Source organism: Schistocerca piceifrons, chromosome 3, assembly GCF_021461385.2.
Source record: "Schistocerca piceifrons isolate TAMUIC-IGC-003096 chromosome 3, iqSchPice1.1, whole genome shotgun sequence".
Taxonomy (NCBI): Eukaryota; Metazoa; Arthropoda; class Insecta; order Orthoptera; family Acrididae; genus Schistocerca; species Schistocerca piceifrons.
In genome coordinates this window covers 144,006,119-144,027,706 of record NC_060140.1, presented here as the reverse complement: position 1 = coordinate 144,027,706, position 21,588 = coordinate 144,006,119, and the positions used below count along the sequence as shown (strand labels likewise).

Genomic DNA, 21,588 nt, shown 5'->3' with positions numbered 1-21,588 from the left:
GCGGAAAGACTTACCTTAGGGGGAAAAAAGGACAGGTATACACTCGCACACACGCACATATCCATCCACACATACAGACACAAGCAGACTGCTTGTGTCTGTATGTGTGGGTGGATATGTGTGTGTGTGCGAGTGTATACCTGTCCTTTTTTCCCCCTAAGGTAAGTCTTTCCGCTCCCGGGATTGGAATGACTCCTTACCCTCTCCCTTAAAACCCACTTCCTTTCGTCTTCCCCTCTCCTTCCCTCTTTCCTGATGAGGCAACAGTTTGTTGCGAAAGCTTGAATTTTGTGTGTGTGTTTGTGTTTGTTTGTGTGTCTATCGACCTGCCAGCGCTTTTGTTCGGTAAGTCACCTCATCTTTGTTTTTATATATATATATATATATATATATATATATATATATATATATAAAAAAATGTGTGTGTGTGTGTGTGTGTGTGTGTGTGTGCAGTGGTAAAGATAACAGCGAAGGCGTTTTATGTGAAGATAAAAGTGAAGTGATCTGATCTGTTGTGTGGTAGAGTGTAATTGCATGCGACGTGATTCCAGATATTGGTGTATAAGAACTGTGTGCGATTCAGCCCACAACAGCAGTTAGTGGGAAAGGATGAGATATTGCTATCACAAGAATACATCTTTCTGTTGATGGCCTCTTAGCAGATTACTGACAGATGGCTTGGTATATCTCTCTGAAACCTATGCCCACCACTCAGACACAAGAAACATCATCAGCAGACAGCAAAACCCACATCCTTTCGTCTTTCCCTCTCCTTCCCTCTTTCCTGATGAAGCAACCTTAGGTTGCGAAAGCTCGAATTTTGTGTGTGTGTTTGTATTTGTGTTTGTTTGTGTGTCCATCAGCATACCAAAGCTTTCGTTTGGTAAGTTAAATCATCTTTGTTTTTAGATATATTTTTCCCACGTGGAATGTTTCCCTCTATATATTTTGCAGGATCACAGAATTGCTACAGTTCTTATTGTTCACAAACATTTGCTTGCACAGTAATCTTTAGATAGCTTCCAAATAGTAACCTGTTATGAATTAAAGACAACATTTACTACTCATACACTTTGAGCATGTCATTGTATTAGTTCCAGGTGAGTCACATTCTGATGCTGTTTATCATTATTACGTCAGTTTCCTGCAATAAGCAGGAGATAGAGCTGTGAGCATCTACTTTTCAGCCTCCTGTTCCCTTAGTAGTACATGCTTAGTTAATAGTGACGTACTTAGTTTTAAAAGTTGTTTATCACATAAACTTCATCCGTGAAATTACATTGTGATGTAGCAGTACAGATACTCGAAAATGATTTACAAATAAGTTCTGAATCAAAATCTGTTGGTGTGGTGGTGGAGGTGGTGTGTGTGTGTGTGTGTGTGTGTGTGTGTGTGTGTGTGTGTGTTTGTCTGTTTTTATGCTGGGATTCTGTGCTAACTACAGAACATATGTTTGTGTATGGTAGAGGAGCAGCCAAAATTATGCAGATGGCTGTCATTAATAAAATAGTAGTGCATGAGGTTTTATGACAGGAAAGAATTTAAAATGCAGAAATGCAAATACTATTAAGTGCAAAATTGAACCAAAAATGTCGTATACCCACTTTCAGGAACAATGTTACAAAATAACTCACATGCAACATGAAAACTGCAGTTATGAAAGTGAGTGGTTTGCCCATCAAACACTACAAATTCTGAAAAATTTTCAGAATTAAACTGGTTGTCTGACAAAATTGGCACAGAATAGTAGATGAACTGGAACACATTTAGGTTGAAACAGTGGGAAAAAATTCATATGCTGTAAATGCGTTATGAGGGTTTTTGTTGAGAATCTGCTGATTTGTGACTCTGTATGGGACCACCATCAGTACCACTCAGCAGTGAAAGATCTTAATCAATGCTATGGGAGCATTTAGAAAGACCCTGACCGCATTGCATTTCATATTTTTCTGCACAAGAAAAAAATAATCATCTTCTTTCATGATACTTCAAATGGATCTGCTGACAAGAGAATCCAGTAGCATCAGACTTCCTCTCAGAATGAAAGTAAAGTCTGTAATCAGATCACTGAAGATTTGAAATTATGCCACATCTACAATAATCAGGTTTTCATTCTATATTCTTTTAGTAAGATACGTAATGTAAATATATGCAGAACTGTTAACAAAAGCATATCTGACAGCTACTAGAATACGTGGTAGGGATAACGAGTAGCCTGTGCAGTATCAAACCGCACTGCTGTCATCAGGGTGTACCCAACCAGTGCTCAGTAGCTTACAATTGCCGTAACATATTGTGTGGTCATAAAGTTTACGGGTGAAAACGGCAATGTGAATTTTTGTTAGTAACTGGTGGTTGAGTACAGTGTGACACCATAGTTACCAGTACACTGAGGAATTTTTAGAGGAACTTTGTGACTAAAAAATTATTTGCTGCATGTTCACCAGTTGTACCAACCACAACAGATAAATAAGTTAGGGATTAAGTTTCATACATTTCATAAAAGCAATGGAGGAAAAAGAAAATGGATAAATGCTTGTAAACATGCAGATTCATTTTAGTTGAAAATGCTGGTGTTTTATCAACACATTTTACTGATTTAAATTATGAAAGGGATTTGAAAAGTGAACTGTTGAATATTCATTTGAAACACTAGTTGAAGACTGATGCTCTTTCAACTCTAAATGTACAAGTCAACAGCAAGTGATTAAGGAATGACGGTGTACTAACTGGTCATCTGAAGACATTGCAGAAGCTGCAACTTTACATTGCCTATCTTACAAAACATTATCTTTCATCACTACTTTGCTATAATGCATTTCATAAGGGAAAACGCTTTCGTCAGAATGAAAGCTATCAGCTATGCGAAAAATGCAAAGGTAGTAAGCGAATTGAGAGTGAACAAAGACAGAAACTGAAAAGAAATTGTAACTTTAACTTTCTGGAATAGAAAAGGAAAACCTCTTAATACACTTAGTGACTTTAAAATGATATTTTAGGGAGTTTCTCAGTACTACAGGTTTAAGAGGTCTAAGCCTGTGAAGAGTCTCTTCTCCCAGAAAAAAAGCAGTGTCTTCAAAGATGGTGAAAGAGGTAGGCATGCTTTGGAGGCTTTACACTAGCATTTCACCAACCGTAGAAAAAGTATTTTAACTGATGTAAATTTTAATAATGGTAACATTAAATACACTAAAACACGGAAAATCTTGATCACATTCATACCTGCATATTAGTTAAATGTGTATGACAGTAAGCTCCAGTGCAGTGCATTGTGGCAAGTGTATTCACAGTGACATTATAGCTCACAGTCATTACAGCTCACAGTCTGCCCACGTTTCACCAGCGGAGAGTATTAAAATCCTATTGGTTAACTGCCGAAGCCTTTGCAACAAAATTCCAGAGTTTGAATCACTCCAGAAATGCTGTGAAGTTCACATAATAGCCATTGAGATAGAAATTGAAGCTGCATGTGAGATTGTTTGTGCAAGACTCAGTATCAGGAATGGGCATAAAATGATGATTGGATTCTTGTATCGCCCACCAGACTCGTCTCCTCAAATAACTGAAAACTTTAGAGAAAACATCAGTTCATGTATATGTAAGTTCTCCAGTCGTACTGTAGTCATCGATGGAGACTTTAATCAACCAACAAATAATTGGGAAAAATTACAGTTTTGTTAGTGGTGGGCATGATAGGACATCCTGCAAAACAGAAAAGGCAATGTAAATGCCTTTTCTGAAAACTACCTGGAACAGATAAATTGTAGCCCCATTCATGATGGAAAGTATATTGGATGTAATGGCAATAAATATACCTTTACTCTTTGAGGATGTCAACGTCGAAAGTGGTATCAGTGACAGTACGTGGTTGTGGCAACAATGATTACCAAAGTGCAAAGGACAACTAAAACAAGCAGAAAGATATCGATGTTCAGTAAACTAGATAAAAAATGAGTGTTGTTATATCTCAGTGAGGAATGTGAAACTTCCAGTACAGGGCAGGATCATGTAGAGGAACTCTGGCTCAAGTTTAAAAGAATAGTTGACCATGCACTGAATTGATGTGTACCCAGTAGAACAGTTCGTAAGGGGAGGAACCCTCGGTATACAGTCACTATAGAGAAACAGAGATTACTACGTAATAGGTGTAGGGTTATAGGTAGAGAGCTGCTGGATGAAACATGTTTAGCTGTCAAGTGATGCCTTAAGTGACTACCTTAGCAGAATACTATCAAATGATGTTACACAGAACCAAAAGAAATTCAGCTTCTATGTGAAGGATGTGGCTGTGTTGGCCCCCATCATCTAATTATACTCTATCATAGATCCCTCAAACAAAAACCCGTGCTCAGTTCTTGGAAAAAGCACAGGTCACACCCGTCTACGAGAAGGTTATTAGAAGTGATCCACAAAACTACCATACATTATCTTTGACATCAGTGTGGAGAATCTTAGAACATATTCTGAGCTCAAACATAATGAGGTGTCTTGAACAGAATGACCTCCTCAGTACCAATCAGCATAGATTCCGAAAACATTGATCATGTGAAACCCAACTCGCACTTTTCTCAGGACGTACTGAAAGCTTTGGATCAGGTAAATACATTATTTCTCGATTTCCAAAAAACATCTGACTGAGTACCACACTTATGCTTACTGTCAAAAGTATCATCATATAGAGTCTCAAATGAAATTCGTGACTGGATTTAGAACTTTTTGGTAGGTAGGACAGACCATGTTACCTCGGATGGAGAATCATCATCAGTAGTAGCAGTAACTTCAGGTGTGCCCCAGGGAAGAGTGTTGGGATCCTGGCTGTGCCAGTTGTATATCAATGACCTTGCTGACAATATTAAGAGTTACCTCAGTCTTTTTGCGGATGATGCAGTTATCTGTGATGAAGTGCTGTCTGAAAGGAGCTTCGTAATTATTCAGTCAGATCTTGATAAGATTTCAAAGTGATGCAAAAATTGGAAACTTACTTTAAATGTAAAATTGTGCACTTCACAAAATGAAAAGGCGTAGTATCCTACAACTATAATATCAGTGAGTAACTTTTGGAATTGGCCATCTCATACAAATATCTGGGTGTAACACTTTTCAGGGATATGAAATGGAATAATCACATAGGCTCAGTTGTGGGTAAAGCAAGTGGGAGACTTGGGTTTTGTTGGTGGAATACTGGGGAAGAAGCAATCATTCTATAAAGGAGATGCTTATAAATAACTCGTGCAATCAGTTCTACAATATCGCTCAAGTGAGTGGGAGACATGCCAAACAGGACTAACGGAATATTAAATGTATACAGTGAAGGGCAGCAGCAATGGTCACAGGTTTGTCTTATTTGTGGGAGAGTGTCACAGAGGTACTGAACAAACTGAACTGGAAGACTCTTGAAGATAGATGTAAAATATCCCAAGAAAATCTATTAACAAAGTTTCAAGAACTGGCTTTAAATGATGACTCTAGGTATATAGTGCGTATTGCTCACATAGCGATTTTGGTGATAAGATTAGAATAATTACTGCACTCACTGATATACAAAAAACACACACACACACACACACACACACACACACAGGCATTCAGACACTTATTCTTTCTGCACTCTGTATGTGAATGGAATGGTAAGAAACCCTAATAACCAGTACAATGGGACATACCCTCTGCCATGCACCTCCATGCAGACCCCTACCATGTATTCTAGTGTGTGTGGCTTGCCTGGTGCTCATCATGAATGTAAACAGTACAGAGGTGCACATTGGACTATGTTAGAGTGTTTAATGGGTGTTGAACTGTGGTGTGCCATAAATAAGGTACAAGAAACTACAGTTATGAATAATTTCCTGTTCAGCTGTTGGAAAGTGGTACAGGAAACAGTGCTGGCCTCAAGTCAGATGTCAGCTTGAATATAACTGTTCATATGTGGGACCTTACATCTGCTTCACTGCTCGTAACAGGATCCCACTGCACTACTATCTATTTATAGTGAATATTTAACTACTGTATACTTCAAAGTTTTTTAGCATCATGCCCATTTACATAATCCTTTCCCCCATGTGAGCCTTTTTTTTTTTTTGCAGAACTCAAGACTTTTTATGAAAGGTGACAATCTTCTACAGGAGTGAAGTGATGAATTTGCATTGCTAACACAGGACATATTGGAGGGAGCAGTGGCAGGAGGGGCAGGGGTGGAGAGGGGGGAAGACTTAAGGGGAAGTTTTGAAGGGTGAAAAGATGTATTATGTACAGTGATCATTATTTTGAAAAGTAAAATAAGTGGAGAAATATTGTAAAACTTCCCTCAGAACTTCGTTCTCTGAAAATGTGTATGTATTAATATATCTGCAATAATGAAAAATACAGACTAGTACACAAAAAAGTAACAGATTTTTAAATTTCTTTTTTCAAATTGTCGTGGTGTAATTATATTGCACATTAGGTATTGTTAGGAAATGAGTATTCAGTAGTAAACACAATAGATTTTGTGCCTGTGCTTCTATTTTTAATCAGAGAGAAAATTAATTTTTAATGGGATTTGAAAATACATTTTCACATTGTAATGAAGACAATCATTTCATCAGGATCAGTGATATCAGTTTGTGCCTGTCATGTAGTTCACTGTTCCTTTTGTCCAGTATTCCTCTTTTAAAGGTCTATGAAGAATTTACAAATCGAATTATATTCAAATAAAATTAAAGAAATCTACTCCTTACTAAACATCACACATATGTACAGTGGATTTGAGGTCAGAGGCACAGAGCAGAACAAGACAGGAATTTAAAAAAAATAATCTGAAAGGGTATTTTTGACTTGATACTTCAGAAGACATAATTTTTTGGATTTTTCTTTTGGATGACATTCATACATTAATAGGAAGTGAATCATATTTGGTTTAATGTGCCTTCGAACTGGTTGAAATCTCACTACTTGTTAGTGTTATTTCTTCATTTTAACACAGTAAGCAAACCACAGAAGAGAGAAAATCTGGTTTTGCAGTTTAATGGTAGTAAAATTTAGCAGTGCCTAATACAAAATTGTAGGAAATGCAAAGAACAAACACCCAACAAACCTACTGAAAACACACTTTCTAAATGATAGACTGCTTGTAGTGGAAAGAGTAAAGGTAACCACTCGTTTTTAATTGAGGTGTTGAGTGTTCTATAGACACACAAACGAAATTGGAAAAAAATTGCTGAGCTCTTGGACAGTACCCTCCGTCAGATCTAACTAAGACAGAGTACACAATGAAAATAATCAATTATTGATAATATAAATGAATAGATAAAAAAAATCTGTTCACCAAGTGGCGGCAGGGGAACACATACGTAAAAGGATTTAACTTTTACTAGCTTTTGGAACCAGTGACTCCGCCTTCTGGCATAAGAGTTGCAGGAGGACAAAGAGGGGTGAAGGAAAAGGACTGGAGAGGTTTAGGAAAGGAGTACAGTTTGCAAAAGTCACCCATAACCCCAGGTCAGGGGAGACTTACCAGGCAGGATGGGAAAGTCATTCCTGCAAATCGTGCCCAGTAACTCCCTCCTGGCACTTAGGGTTCCGGATGACTTTTCTGAACTTTCCCTACACCTCTCCTGTCCTTTTCCTTCACCCCTCTTCCTCACCCTTCAACTCTTCTGCCAGAAGAGGGAGCCACTGGCTCCAGTGTGTGTGTGTGTGTGTGTGTGTGTGTGTGTGTGTGTGTGTGTGTGTGAGAGAGAGAGAGAGAGAGAGAGAGAGAGAGAGAGAGAGAGAGAGAGAGAGATTAATAGGTAACTTAGTCATTTAAGAATATAATGACCTTTCTTTAAATATAAATTATGGTGGACATTCTGTATTCCAGACCAAATAGAACTTGTGGTCACAAGTTTAAATGGAGAACATTGATTGTAGGACAGCACTTCTGCATGAATCTTTCATATATTGAAAGCCTCGTATCTTTCATACTATCCTGGCAGCACCTAATCTCACTAATTTAATGCTAAATGTTCGGAAGACTGGAACTGTTAATTCCCATGGTTTGTGAAGCTAATATTTCAAGGTTACAAGGAGAGCAGCCATTGTGAGAACAATTTTAAAAAGTAACAAAATTGTTTTTTCCTGTATCAGAATTAACAAAAAAGGATGCATTCTTATTTGTTTAATATGTACTTACTTAAAACTGAGACATCTGTAGGATACAGTAACATCTCATTATTCCTGTTGTGGTAGTGGCTGATGAAGGTGTTATGCTGCTATTACCTAAAATATGTTAGAATTTATTCATTATCCCTACAGAACTCTTGTAGAGTTAAAAACTAACAAATATTTATGATTTCTTTTGACAGAAAATGAAAAGTAAATTTGTTACAATACTTCTAAACACTACAACTTAACTTTCACTATACCTCCACAGTTTTTGACAAGCTGCCTGGTGATAATAGTCTACAAGTCGTTATAGAAGATTTGAAAAGAAGTGTTTCTTGAATTTTAATGTTATTTAGAGCGACTTTTAATGATTAGTAAGCATAGGTTTGTGACAATATGGATGATTGTGTTATTAATAGTGCATTCAAATTACTATATTTTTTCCACACATTGATGTCTTCCATTGATTTATATTTGCACATGAATTGCCGAGGAAACACAGTACAACAGCACGCATAGAATGGAAAGTGTTTATCTGAAATCAGATTGTCTGTATTAATAGATATTAGCTCATAGACATATTCTAATTAATAAATGTTGACAAAGGAGATGTCACCTTGTGACTCTTACAGATTTCTCAGTGAAATTTATAATCTCCAAAAATTAGAATTTGCAGCTGACTCATTCCGGTGTCCACTCCAAGATCTGGTTTACACCACATATAGTGTCAGTGTGGCATTCTTTACCATATACAAACTATAAGAACTTTAAATGTTAAAAACATTAGCATTAGACACGACTCAAGCAGCCAACTAAATTAGCAGTCATTGTATCACCTTTGAGCATGAAATGAAATACAATGGTACCAGGTTTGTAGTACAGGCTCCATGCTTCTAACACTATGTAATAAAGTACATGATTGAGAATAGTGTGTAGATAGTTCTCACAACAGAATTGGTGGCTTTAATTTAAGTAAAGATGTGTTGTAATGCTTCTTCCCAACCACATCCCTTTCATCTTAGATACTGTAAAAATTATATTTATCTAATATGGATAACAGCTAGGGACCAGATGTGCAGCAGCAGAACATCACTGGCAAGAACATCAAACAGTTTCTTTTTTGAAAAGAAAAGGCAACCTGTTCAGTTCAGATTGGTTGGAATCCAGACAGCGAGCTGCAGCAGACTATGCAAAAAAGAAAAATGCAGCCAGGAGATCTGCCAAAATAACATGGGGGAAGGGGGGGGGGGGGGGGGGTTACATCAACTTGGCTGCAGTCTGAGAAATCTGGGGATCACAGATCTGATCATACTTTGTGTCATGGTAAAACTGTCACCGAGCAGTCATTTCACTTCCTATGTTGCTTTAATTTATTTCTTTTTGCCTTACTTTCTTGCAAAAATAATTGTACTTATTCAGTTTTTTAGGTGATGTTGATATTAAGAGTGATACCATTTATCTAATTTTAAAAAGCATGATGTGCGACAACTTAGTATGATAGTACAAAAATCCTTGTGCAAATTATAGTGGCTTGAACAAAACACAATAATATTACTTTTTAGAAAGTGAAAGTTATTTATCAGACTTGTGGAGCTATCAGACAAAGTTCATTGATCTGCAAGTTAAGCAATTTAAAAATAAAATAGAAAAAAAGTAAATAATATTTTTATATAATTTTCACCTACACATTATTACAAGATCTTTCTGTTCTAAAGTATTTGTTAATGCCATCTATGCAATGAAAGTAAAAATGTAAAATTCACATTTAATAAATATTTATGTCGCTATTTATAAAAGATGTGTGTTTTATTTTTCTTAAGATGCAAAATCCACGCAACAAAAAGTGACATGACAAAATCATTTCAAAATCACTTGTTCAGTTAAATTTTCTTTCTTTTTCATGCTATCCTGATGTGCTCCATCATTTGAGCAGTAAGTATTTGTATCCAGAATTTTGTGGTACACAACCATTTCTGACTCCTTCCCCCAGTGATGTGAATATGGATTCGCCCAGTCCAAATACACAGATCACGGCCCTCACATATGATTGTGAATTCCAAAATAAGAAAAATTCAGAACAAAATGATCCTTGTGTTAATGTCCCAGTCACATATATTAGAGTTGAACACATTTCTGGAGAACATATTGAAAATGAGGTGCATTATGCAGAGAGACTAAGTAATGATGAAAACTCAAAACGCTCTGCAATTGGCTATCCAGGTCAAGCAGTGCAAATAATTTCCACACCTACTGGTGACAGAATTGCGAAACAGGTGAGTGAAACAAAAGTGACACCTCCAAATGAAAGAGATGATGAGCCTGTTGCAAGTGTTCAGATTCAGATAACTAAAGAGGGAATTAAAGTAATAAGTGATAAGGAGACTACAGTGTGAAACAACTTTTCTCACTTCATTTCACTGCAATATTAGAAAAGCTATAATCAAGCCAATTTGAGAACTGAAGGTATGTGCTTAATGGCCCAACAGAAGGAAACTACTGAAAAATTCACCAATAAGAAAGTAAAGTTTATTAACTTCATTGCAGACTTGTAGATATTATGACAGTTATGTTAGAGCATAACTACTTTGTTTTTTCGTTTCTTGACACACGTTTTGCATTGGCAGCCATTAAGAATGGTTCTTCTTGTTCTATGTGAAAACTTCTGCAGAATTATTTCTTTCCTGGTCCCCTGTTTAGCTGTCTGTTTTTGAATGTATGCTCAAACCAAATACTTCTGTGCCAAATTAAACAAATATGTGTGTGTGTAAACTGGCTCAGATAAAAGTTGTGTTTCTTAATATTGTGCCTGGTTGTGATATTGGCCTAGAGCCACTAAAATCTCTCTACTTCCAAAAAAAAAATTCTGTCAAACCACCATACTGTATAGTTATTAGTTCTGTTGTAAATAATGTTCCAAAGGTTATTAGATGGTAATTTATTCTCACATTATCTTCACTAGATGAAGATTGAGATACTCTTTTGAGACATACTTTTCAGTATTTTACTACAGAATTTTTTTGTACATTTATGCAAACAATTGAAAAATATTCATAACATGAAATTTTTACTGTTAAGTTACATTATCAGCTTGTAGTGTTTTACAAACAAGGGAATATTGAAGTGCACAGTTCAATATGTGTGTTCCTGATAAGTGTTGTGCTAATTTGTTGCCATAATTGTGAGTACTAAGTAACTTCTGATAACAATGACTTGATATTCTTTATAATGAGAGATACATTTGAAAGATTTTAAGAAGTTGTTGTGATGTAGTCTTCCATTTCAATTGTATATTTCCAATACAAATTTCTTGTGATTTTTGTATGAGCCATCTGTCTTTCTCCATTTGATACAAAGAAATATGTGTAGAGCCAAGTTGTAGACTTTTTGTACTTGCATTTCTATTAATTTTATCTTCAATGTGGTTGTGTATATGCAGGGATTTCTATTCATTTATCAATTGAATGAGTTATACTATGACATTCATGTGTGGTAATCAAAGCGATAATGAGCTATATTGGATAAAAATTTCAGTGCAGTTTCATTACACATTAAATTGTGTTGCCATTGCAAAACATTTTGTACTAATTAAAAATAAAGGTAAGTCACCTCTGACCTCAAATATTTATCAAAGGCACATACTTCAAGGAAGAGATCAGTTCTCCTCCTCCTCTTAAAGATATATATTAATTATCCATAATGTCCTTTAGTGTCACTTTCGAAATGGCTGTGTTATATTGGAGATGTGGATTATACTTTTAGAAATTCATGTTTATGAAGTCTCTGGAGTAGTGTGTCATATTTATAACAGGATTTTTTTTTTAATGAAAATTGAAGAAACCAGATTTGCCAAGCACAAAGGCAATACTACTTCCTCCCAATCCTGCCACATCTCCTCCTCTTCCTCCTCCTCCTCCTGCTGGTAGTAAAACTACTACTACTACTACTACTACTATTCTTCAGCTCCTCCTCCTTAACCTCTTGCACACCCCTTCTTTATATTCACTTATATATTTGTATGAAGCGATATGTTGCAGTGATTGAGGCAGTGGTCTCTCATTTGACAAAAGTGGAGTTCATATACCCAGAGTTAGGTTTTCTGTGACTTCCCTAAATAACTTACGGGGAATGTCCGGTTAATTCCTTTAAATTTGACACTACCAATTTCCTTTGCCAACCATATCCGGTCTGAAATTGTTCTCTATTACTAATTTATATCATCATCGACAGAGCATTAAACCATAATCTTTTTTTTTTCCCCTTTCTTTTCATCTGCCACTCAATACTATCCCATTTCTCTTATTTTCTTACATCCTTCCCTCATGGAATATTTCTCCAGCTCTTTAAACATCAATATCAGTAAATTCTCCATCAATTGCTTCTTTGTGTTGCATCTGCCTGGTAAACTGTGTAACCATTACTTCATAATTGTGCTGATTCTCTTGCAAACCAGTTATGTGTTCCACCATGTTCTATTGCAGTAATCTTACAAAAGGGTGTAATAATTCCTACCCTCCCCCCTAATACATATATTTAGCTATGCTGCCATTAAAGTTATTACATTTTTATGATTCATTATAATTTTTGGTGGCATCTGTATCATTCTACTACTATTAATTGTAAATGTATAGAAAATTTAATTTATAATGTGGTGGCTATGTTGTGAACCATTATCTACCCTTAAAAAGTCCCAGTTGTATTCTACGGCAATGGCAACAGACAACGAATGCAGTGTATGTACTATCCTTTGTTGGCTAGCATCATATACATTATACTGAATTGCTCAATGAAAGATATAATGCAATAGATTTTTGCCAGTGTGTTTGCATGTTACTCGTACATATTACATCTGATGCTACATTCCTCAATTTTGCCAAATTCCCTGTCTCAGAGGCCAGACATTACATTTCACATTAAGTGTATTGTCAAAATTGTAGAACAAGTATTCTCACCAGGTGACTTGTCTTCCAGATTTAGAATATGTGCTGTTAAATACTAGTAATATGATATACTTGTGGTGTTTTGCAATACATGTGTAGAAAGTTCCTGTTGATTGTAGTTACGGCTGTGTTGTCGTATTGAAATACTTTTTGTAAAATGTATACATCAGTATGATAATATTTAGTAAAAAGTATGCCTCTCTGCTGTCCCCTACATCAATATTTATTTCACTGTCATGTTAGCTTTCTTCTGTTAGAGAGATTCATATTTCGTTTATATTCTCATTTGTGTACAGGTACGCAAGTGCATAAACACACACACACACACACACACACACACACACATTATTTTTTATTATTGGTACTATTATTCCGTTTATTGTTGAGACTCCAGTCAAATGAATTTTCTGCAACTTTCAAGTTAATGCTTTGTGTGTGTCGTATGCCTCACATATTTGTTGCACAGCACAGGTATTAGTTGCTCTTGAGAGATTGTTTTTACGAACAAAAGAATTACAACTTTAATGATTTACTACAATATGATGTGGAGGTCTCACAGTAAGTGGCATTTTTACAACAAATGAAAAAAGCTCGTAAACAAAAGATGTAATAAGGTGATTAAACATGTTAATCATTCAGGAGTGCCCTTATTTTATTTATTATATATAAATAAATAGAATTCAGTTCTAAAATTGTTCACAAAATACTATTTTATATTCACTTATCTCAGTTTTGTGCAGCAGAATGTGTAGGCTACATAAATGGGATATTAAGATATATATTTTAATGATAAGACACTGTGAAATTAGTTGTTAAATGTATGTCAATACATTATTTATATCTTCAGTCATGGAATGTACTACATATTCTCATCAGTTGTAAATATTATCCATAAATTTACAGTATTCAATAGAATTATTTTAATTCTTGTTTAGATAGAAGTATTGAGGACTTTCCTATTTACTATGGTAGTTTGATCTCTTAGTGAATGAACACCTGTTCGTGGGTTTTAACTCCATTGCAGGATTAATTCAGTGCTACAATAAAATTACAATTTGAGTAGCTTTGTAAATAGATTCTGTGGATCACCGTTTAAAAATGTGAATAAAAGTAAATTTTGTCATCAGTTTCTTAAACTCTTATACTTCCCACATACTTCTCAGACTTTGCACTGGTGGGGAAACTACACTCCTGGAAATAGAAATAAGAACACCGTGAATTCATTGTCCCAGGAAGGGGAAACTTTATTGACACATTCCTGGGGTCAGATACATCACATGATCACACTGACAGAACCACAGGCACATAGACACAGGCAACAGAGCATGCACAATGTCGGCACTAGTACAGTGTATATCCACCTTCCGCAGCAATGCAGGCTGCTATTCTCCCATGGAGACGATCGTAGAGATGCTGGATGTAGTCCTGTGGAACGGCTTGCCATGCCATTTCCACCTGGCGCCTCAGTTGGACCAGCGTTCGTGCTGGACGTGCAGACCGCGTGAGACGACGCTTCATCCAGTCCCAAACATGCTCAATGGGGGACAGATCCGGAGATCTTGCTGGCCAGGGTAGTTGACTTACACCTTCTAGAGCACGTTGGGTGGCACGAGATACATGCGGACGTGCATTTTCCTGTTGGAACAGCAAGTTCCCTTGCCGGTCTAGGAATGGTAGAACGATGGGTTCGATGACGGTTTGGATGTACCGTGCACTATTCAGTGTCCCCTCGACGATCACCAGTGGTGTACGGCCAGTGTAGGAGATCGCTCCCCACACCATGATGCCGGGTGTTGGCCCTGTGTGCCTCGGTCGTATGCAGTCCTGATTGTGGCGCTCACCTGCACGGCGCCAAACACGCATACGACGAACATTGGCACCAAGGCAGAAGCGACTCTCATCGCTGAAGACGACACGTCTCCATTCGTCCCTCCATTCACGCCTGTCGCGACACCACTGGAGGCGGGCTGCACGATGTTGGGGCGTGAGCGGAAGACGGCCTAACGGTGTGCGGGACCGTAGCCCAGCTTCATGGAGACGGTTGCGAATGGTCCTCGCCAATACCCCAGAAGCAACAGTGTCCCTAATTTGCTGGGAAGTGGCGGTGCGGTCCCCTACGGCACTGCGTAGGATCCTACGGTCTTGGCGTGCATCCGTGCGTCGCTGCGGTCCGGTCCCAGGTCGACGGGCACGTGCACCTTCCGCCGACCACTGGCGACAACATCGATGTACTGTGGAGACCTCACGCCCCACGTGTTGAGCAATTCGGCGGTACGTCCACCCGGCCTCCCGCATGCCCACTATACGCCCTCACTCGAAGTCCGTCAACTGCACATACGGTTCACGTCCACGCTGTCGCGGCATGCTACCAGTGTTAAAGACTGCGATGGAGCTCCGTATGCCACGGCAAACTGGCTGACACTGACGGCGGCGGTGCACAAATGCTGCGCAGTTAGCGCCATTCGACGGCCAACACCGCGGTTCCTGGCGTGTCCGCTGTGCCGTGCGTGTGATCATTGCTTGTACAGCCCTCTCGCAGTGTCCGGAGCAAGTATGGTGGGTCTGACACACCGGTGTCAATGTGTTCTTTTTTCCGTTTCCAGGAGTGTATGTCTTAGTAAGAGCTATGCACTTGAGAATAATAATGGAGCTAAATAGCTTTCTCATTGCTATTACATTTAGTTACACCATGACAGATGCATTTAGAATTTGATGGGTCTCAGTGAATCATTGTAATTATCATATTGCAATTTTTTTTTGTAATGTGCTGGGTAATCCATCAGTAGGTATTTACTATGGCAAAAATCAGTATCTGTAACTATGGGAACAGGTGTATTTACTCTTCCGTGAAATATGTATTAAGAAGTCACAAATACCAAAATAAATTTCTGTGTAGTACATACTAAACAAAATACGCAACAGTAATGTTTGTTTGATATTCCAGGTAATTAATAGCTGTACCTTTATAAAAATTAACAAAGACCTCAAAGCCTATTCAGCTATGAATGATAGACACACAATTGTGTGTTCTTTCCTTATTTGCTCTTTTCAGTATTGACAATGATGTAAGAGGTGACTGGAAAGGAGGAGGAAATTATGGTGCACTTATTCGAACATGAGTGGGATGGGTGGATATAATTGGGCTTGAGACGCTTGTTTTGTCTTAGATTAATTGGGAAGTGAGGGAGGAGGGTAGGATGCCATGTATGGCTTGTAGGATGGTGACTGAAGCTATGTAACATTTACTGGGAAAAAGTGGTGGATACTGTGTAAAGTTATTGATGGGGGGGGGGGGGGGGGGGGGATTCTGAGGAACCAAGTTCTAATACAAGCTAAATGTGAAAATATAAACTTTGACATCTGAAAATGTGACACGTCTTAAAATATTTTGGATTGTTATGCCATCGTTGGATGAATTTGTTGTTGAAACCCAATCTTTCATCCTCGTCTTTGTAGGACATTTTCAAGAGGAGCTGTAGTGATGCACACATTGGCTCGCTACTGACTAGTGCACCGACAGGTCTGTAACAAGCAAGAGGTGCATCATATCTTCGAAAAAGCTACAATCCCCCTTGAAGATTTCCTCTTCAGACAAGGACAAAATGTTGGGTTTTGACAAGAAATTCACCTGACCATGACATAATAGTCCAGAATATTTTAATAAGTGTAAATCAGAATAGTTAAATGCCAAGTTTTTTGCAACAACAATAATTGACCGAATGGAGGAAAATGGTAATTTTTTAAATCAAATGTGCAAAAGGAACAGCGCAATAGAAGAGTATAAACTCCAGCAATTAATTAATTGACTGTAAGAGAGAATAACAGCCAAGAGACAGTATCAGTTACTTCATCTTAATGTATTGTGTCTAAATTTAAAATTATGGCAGGACTTGTGGTAATGATTGGAATGTTAGTAGCAAAGTGGTTGCAGAATCAGGCTAATAATCACTTTAAAAAAATTCCCCATCTCCTTAATATTGTGGTCAGGTTACAGAAAGCGAGAAATGATTTGGACCTTTTTAGATCTTCCAGAAATGGTTTTTTACTCTTCCCAAATACCGGATTCCAGTTGGGGTTAGTGAACGGGTGTGTAATTAGGCAGGTGGCCAGCAGTGCATTGGGATTTTGAATTGTGCAGTCCACCTCGATAGCTGAGTGGTCAGCACGACAGAATGCCATGCTAAGGGGCCGTGTTCGATTCCCGGCTGTGTCGGAGATTTTCTCCACTCAGGGACTGGATGTTGTGGTGTGTTGTCTTCATCATCATCATAATCTCATCTCCGTCGATACGTAAGTTGCCAAAGTGGCATCACCTCAAAAGACTTGCACCAGGCGACCGGTCTACCCAATGGGAGGCCCTAGCCACATGACATTTCATTTTTGAATTATGCAATATGCAGAAAATTTAGCAAGACACTTAAGTTGGAAACATCCACTGACGAGATGGTGTATTTTAAGAAATAAAACTATTGACATGACGCCAACATAGACTCTGTAAATGATGATATTTATAAATAGCATTTATGACCAGAAAAAGTATCTTTTGTATATAATCTTAATAGTCTCTTTTACCACAACATCTAAGGATAGCAGGTGTGTTACTTTGTTTTTCCACAGATCATAGAATAAAAGTTAGCCATAACCAATATGATTATATAAAACCATTACAGTAATATATTTATTGAGAGAACAGAACAAGGGAGAGTCATTCTTACCCTTGATGTGTTTGGAAAAGGTAACTAATGAATTATATACAATAAAACATGTGTATACTTGTCCATGCAGGTCATATTAATAAAATGGGCTATAATAGTGAGCATATAAGAAGCTGAAGACATAAAAATGATAACTCATTGAGAAGAGGATTTATAAAAAGCTGCACATAATTACAAGAAAGACATCTGTACTATGATTCTGCATTTCAAATGATAATAATAAGCACATTTGATAAGCGAATAAAGACTTCACTGCTCTTGTAAGCACATTTGCTCAAATCCTTTAATAGCATTGTGAAGTTATTCCACATTACCCCTCTTTTCATTGGTCCAAGTGCGCTAAGTAAGTGTTACTCTTTTCTGTATTGAAACTTTGACAACCTTTTCTCTCTCTCTCTCTCTCTCTCTCTCTCTCTCTCTTCCCCCCCCCCCCCCCCCCCCCCCCAAGAGAAACTCGTGCTCTGATTGAACACTTTTAATTTTTTTTTACCTAATTTATAGTTCTCAAAGTTGACATTTAGTAGATTCTGAGTGAGCTACACCACTACGTCAGCGCAAAAGCAACTCATACAGCTTACGAAAGCAGTATGTCCTTCCCATCAGTAAATCAGATGCTCTTTGTTTCAGTTTTAGAAAAGTGAATAGATAAAGTCCAGATAAATTAGTGATGATCCACATTCAAAGGTTTTTTGATCCTAATGTTGGCAGTGCTGAAGGATGAGTTTCGTACTTTTCAGACGTAGGTTTTTTTGCTGTCTTGACAATTTGTCATTCGGGGGAAACCCCTAGAAAACACCAGTTAAAAAACCAGTTGGCTGTATTTTAAGAAAGAATGTTGTGGTTTTGAGTAGGAGCATACAGATAATACAGTGAAAGTAGAAATGAAAAGTTTGGTCTATGTAGTCACCTAACAATATGCTCATATTCATTTTCAGACTTTTTGTTCCTCCCTTTGACTCTTTTTCTCTCATTTCATCCATCTTAACACTGTAGTTAAATGATTATTTTTCTTGCATACTTTCCTGTTTTAATTTCCTCTGTATGCATCCTGTATTTTTTACCATATTCTACTATGCACTGATACTGTGAGGCATGATTTTTAACTCTGTTAAGGTAGTGATATCATTATTCGCATCATCCTCATCACAGGTAAGGTGCTGCTTCTTCCTTTTAATTGGTGTGCAAAAACTAACTAATGGCAACCTGTGATCTTCTGTATGGGAAGTGTGTTGATGCCATTGTTGCCTGTAGTGTTCTTCAATTCTATATCTGTATTCTGCAAGCTATCCAGTAGTATGTGGCAGAGGGTACTTTGTGTGCTCCTGTTTGTTTCCCCAGTTTGTAATCCAGTTGTGAACAGTGCACCAGAACAACAATTGTTGGCAAGCCTCTGTGTGAGCTCGAACCTCTCTAGTCTTATCTGTGTGATTTTTTGGCAAAGCATGCGTGGAAAAAAAGCAATATATTGGTTGACTCTTCTACGAACATACATTCTTGGAATTTTGACAGTAAACCACATTGTGATGAACAGAGTCTCTGTTGCAGCAGCTTATGCTGGAGTTAGGTGAGCATCTCTGTGACACTTTCACCCTTATTAAACAAACCAGTGATAAGACATGCTGCTATTCTGTGGATCTCCTTCCTCTCATCTGTCAGTCCTATGTGGTAAGGGTCCCAGACTGACACAATATTCAGTGACTGGTTGAACAAGGGCAAGCTACCTGCTTCATGGGTGAGCTACACTTTCTGAGGATTCATACAGCAAATTTCAGTCTGGCATTTGCCCTTCCTATGATTAGTTTTATGTGGTCATTTCACTTTATACTGCTCCATACACCTACTCCTTGATATTTAGTAGAGTGACTGCTTCCACCGATCGATTGACAGTTATGTAATAATGTGGTAAATGCATCTTTCCATCTATTTAAGTGTGATACATTAAATTTGTTTATGTTGAGGGTCAGCTGTCAAGCCCTGCACCAGTGATTAAATGTCTATTGGTCCTCATGTGTGTCACTACAATTTTTTCGCTTTGCAATTTCTCTATATACTACATCATCATCTGTGAACAACCTCGCAGAGCATCCAATGTTATCCACGGTATCATTTGTGTAATGTGAACAGTAATTGTTCTATAACACCTTCTTGGGGTATGGCTGAAGTTACTTTTATGTCTGAGGATTTACCACCAGTAAGAATGGCACTCTGCATTCTATTCACGCTGCGTTCTATTTGCTAGAAACTCTTCAGTCTAGACATACAACTGGTCTGATATTATCTATGTTCATATTTCGTTCATTAGGGATCGCTGTATAACTGTATCAAATGTCTTTAAGAATTCGAGAAACACAGCATCAACCTGTATGTACTGCCCTTTGAGTCTTGTAGATAAGCATAGTGATCAGGGTTTTATGTGATCATTTTTTGTAGAGTCTGTGTTGATTGTGACAGAGGAGATTTTCATTCTCCAGAAAGGTCATAATATGTGATCATAAAATGTGCCCAAAGGTGTACAACAGACTGATGTCCATGATATTGGCCTATAGTTGTGTGTGTCTTTCAATGACCCTTCTTGAAAATGCAAATGGTTGGACCTTTTTTTGTCAATAAATGGAATGCTTCATTTCTTCAGTGACCTACAGTTGACTGTTGCTAGAATAGAAGCAAGTTCTATTTAGAATTGTTTAGGTACCCCATCAGTTCTTTTGTTAAATGAATTTGATTTTCTATCTCCCCCCCAAAAAAATCACTTTTTGTGATATGTCTAATTTCGGTGTTTGTTGAAGTAGGAACCTTGGTACAAGCTTTCTTGGTGAAACAATTTTGCAAAAAGGAATTCAGTATTTCAGCCTCCTCTCTGTCATCCTTTGTTTCTATACCGTTATGGTCACCACCAGCAGAAGGTTTCGATGTGTTTACTGGTTTAATATAAGACCAGAGCTTCATAGAATACAATATTGCAATGCCGGTGTTATTCAGTATGTTCCTTGTGCATCCATGTTCGAAGGAGCATTACATTATAATTCGGAATACCACAGGCACTGCAATATCGTACTTTCCGCTGACAAGCAACTGTCAAGTAAAATGTCTCCCCAGTATGGGAATATACATAATGGATATAAGAGTACAGGTTGTACACACATGGTTGTCAATATATGGAAGCTTGGGTCTGGCTGAGAGTTGTGCTCCGATAACCAAATGGTAAGGTGACCATTTGCAATAAGTGGGTAATCCAGGATTGAATCCCAGTCTGGCACAAATTTTCATTGTCGTCATTTATTATACAGCTGATGGTAGACCATATTTGCAATTGTGAATACATTTTGTGTAAAACGTCTTAGGGTGTTCTGTTAGATCGGTAGGTAGAATTTTACTTTTAAGTTCATTGAATGACTGCCTTACATATGGCTCTGCTTACACTAATTTTGGCTTTATTCCATTTTTGTCGTCTGTGCTTTCACTGTGGTGAACACTGTGCCATGTTTGGTGCAGTCCCTTACATCCGCAATGTCGCGTAAGAAATTTCTTTATGATTTTCAGGATCCTACATTTTTACTGTGACTTTTTGCTACCATACAAACATGTGCATGATATCATAATTTTGTAACATTTCTTTATTATTTCTTTTGTACAGTGTTATACCAGAGCTACAATATTTCCACATAGTCCCTAAACATTAGTTAATATGCTCTAAGTACCCTGACATAAGAAGGTGTAACTTGCACCGACATAATTTAAAATATGTTACTTATTCTAAGTTCATGACCTTTGTCATCATAACAGATGCTAAAGTATTGGTACTACTCATCGCC

General features: G+C 37.6%; 1 protein-coding gene across 3 annotated transcripts in view; it reads left to right on the top strand.

The window, feature by feature from the left end:
* LOC124787837 (nicotinamide/nicotinic acid mononucleotide adenylyltransferase 1) overlaps positions 1–21,588 on the top strand; it is a 111,362-nt gene that overhangs the window by 55,336 nt on the left and 34,438 nt on the right. Inside the window, exon 6 of one of the 3 annotated variants that reach the window (XM_047254778.1) lies at positions 10,058–10,397. The exons of 1 other annotated variant lie outside the window; for it this stretch is intronic. In XM_047254778.1, coding sequence (XP_047110734.1) covers positions 10,058–10,397 — 340 coding nt within the window. Of the gene's footprint in view, positions 1–6,083; positions 6,233–10,057; positions 10,398–21,588 lie in introns of those variants that run through there. One more of the 3 variants, XM_047254779.1, reaches the window with a different exon arrangement.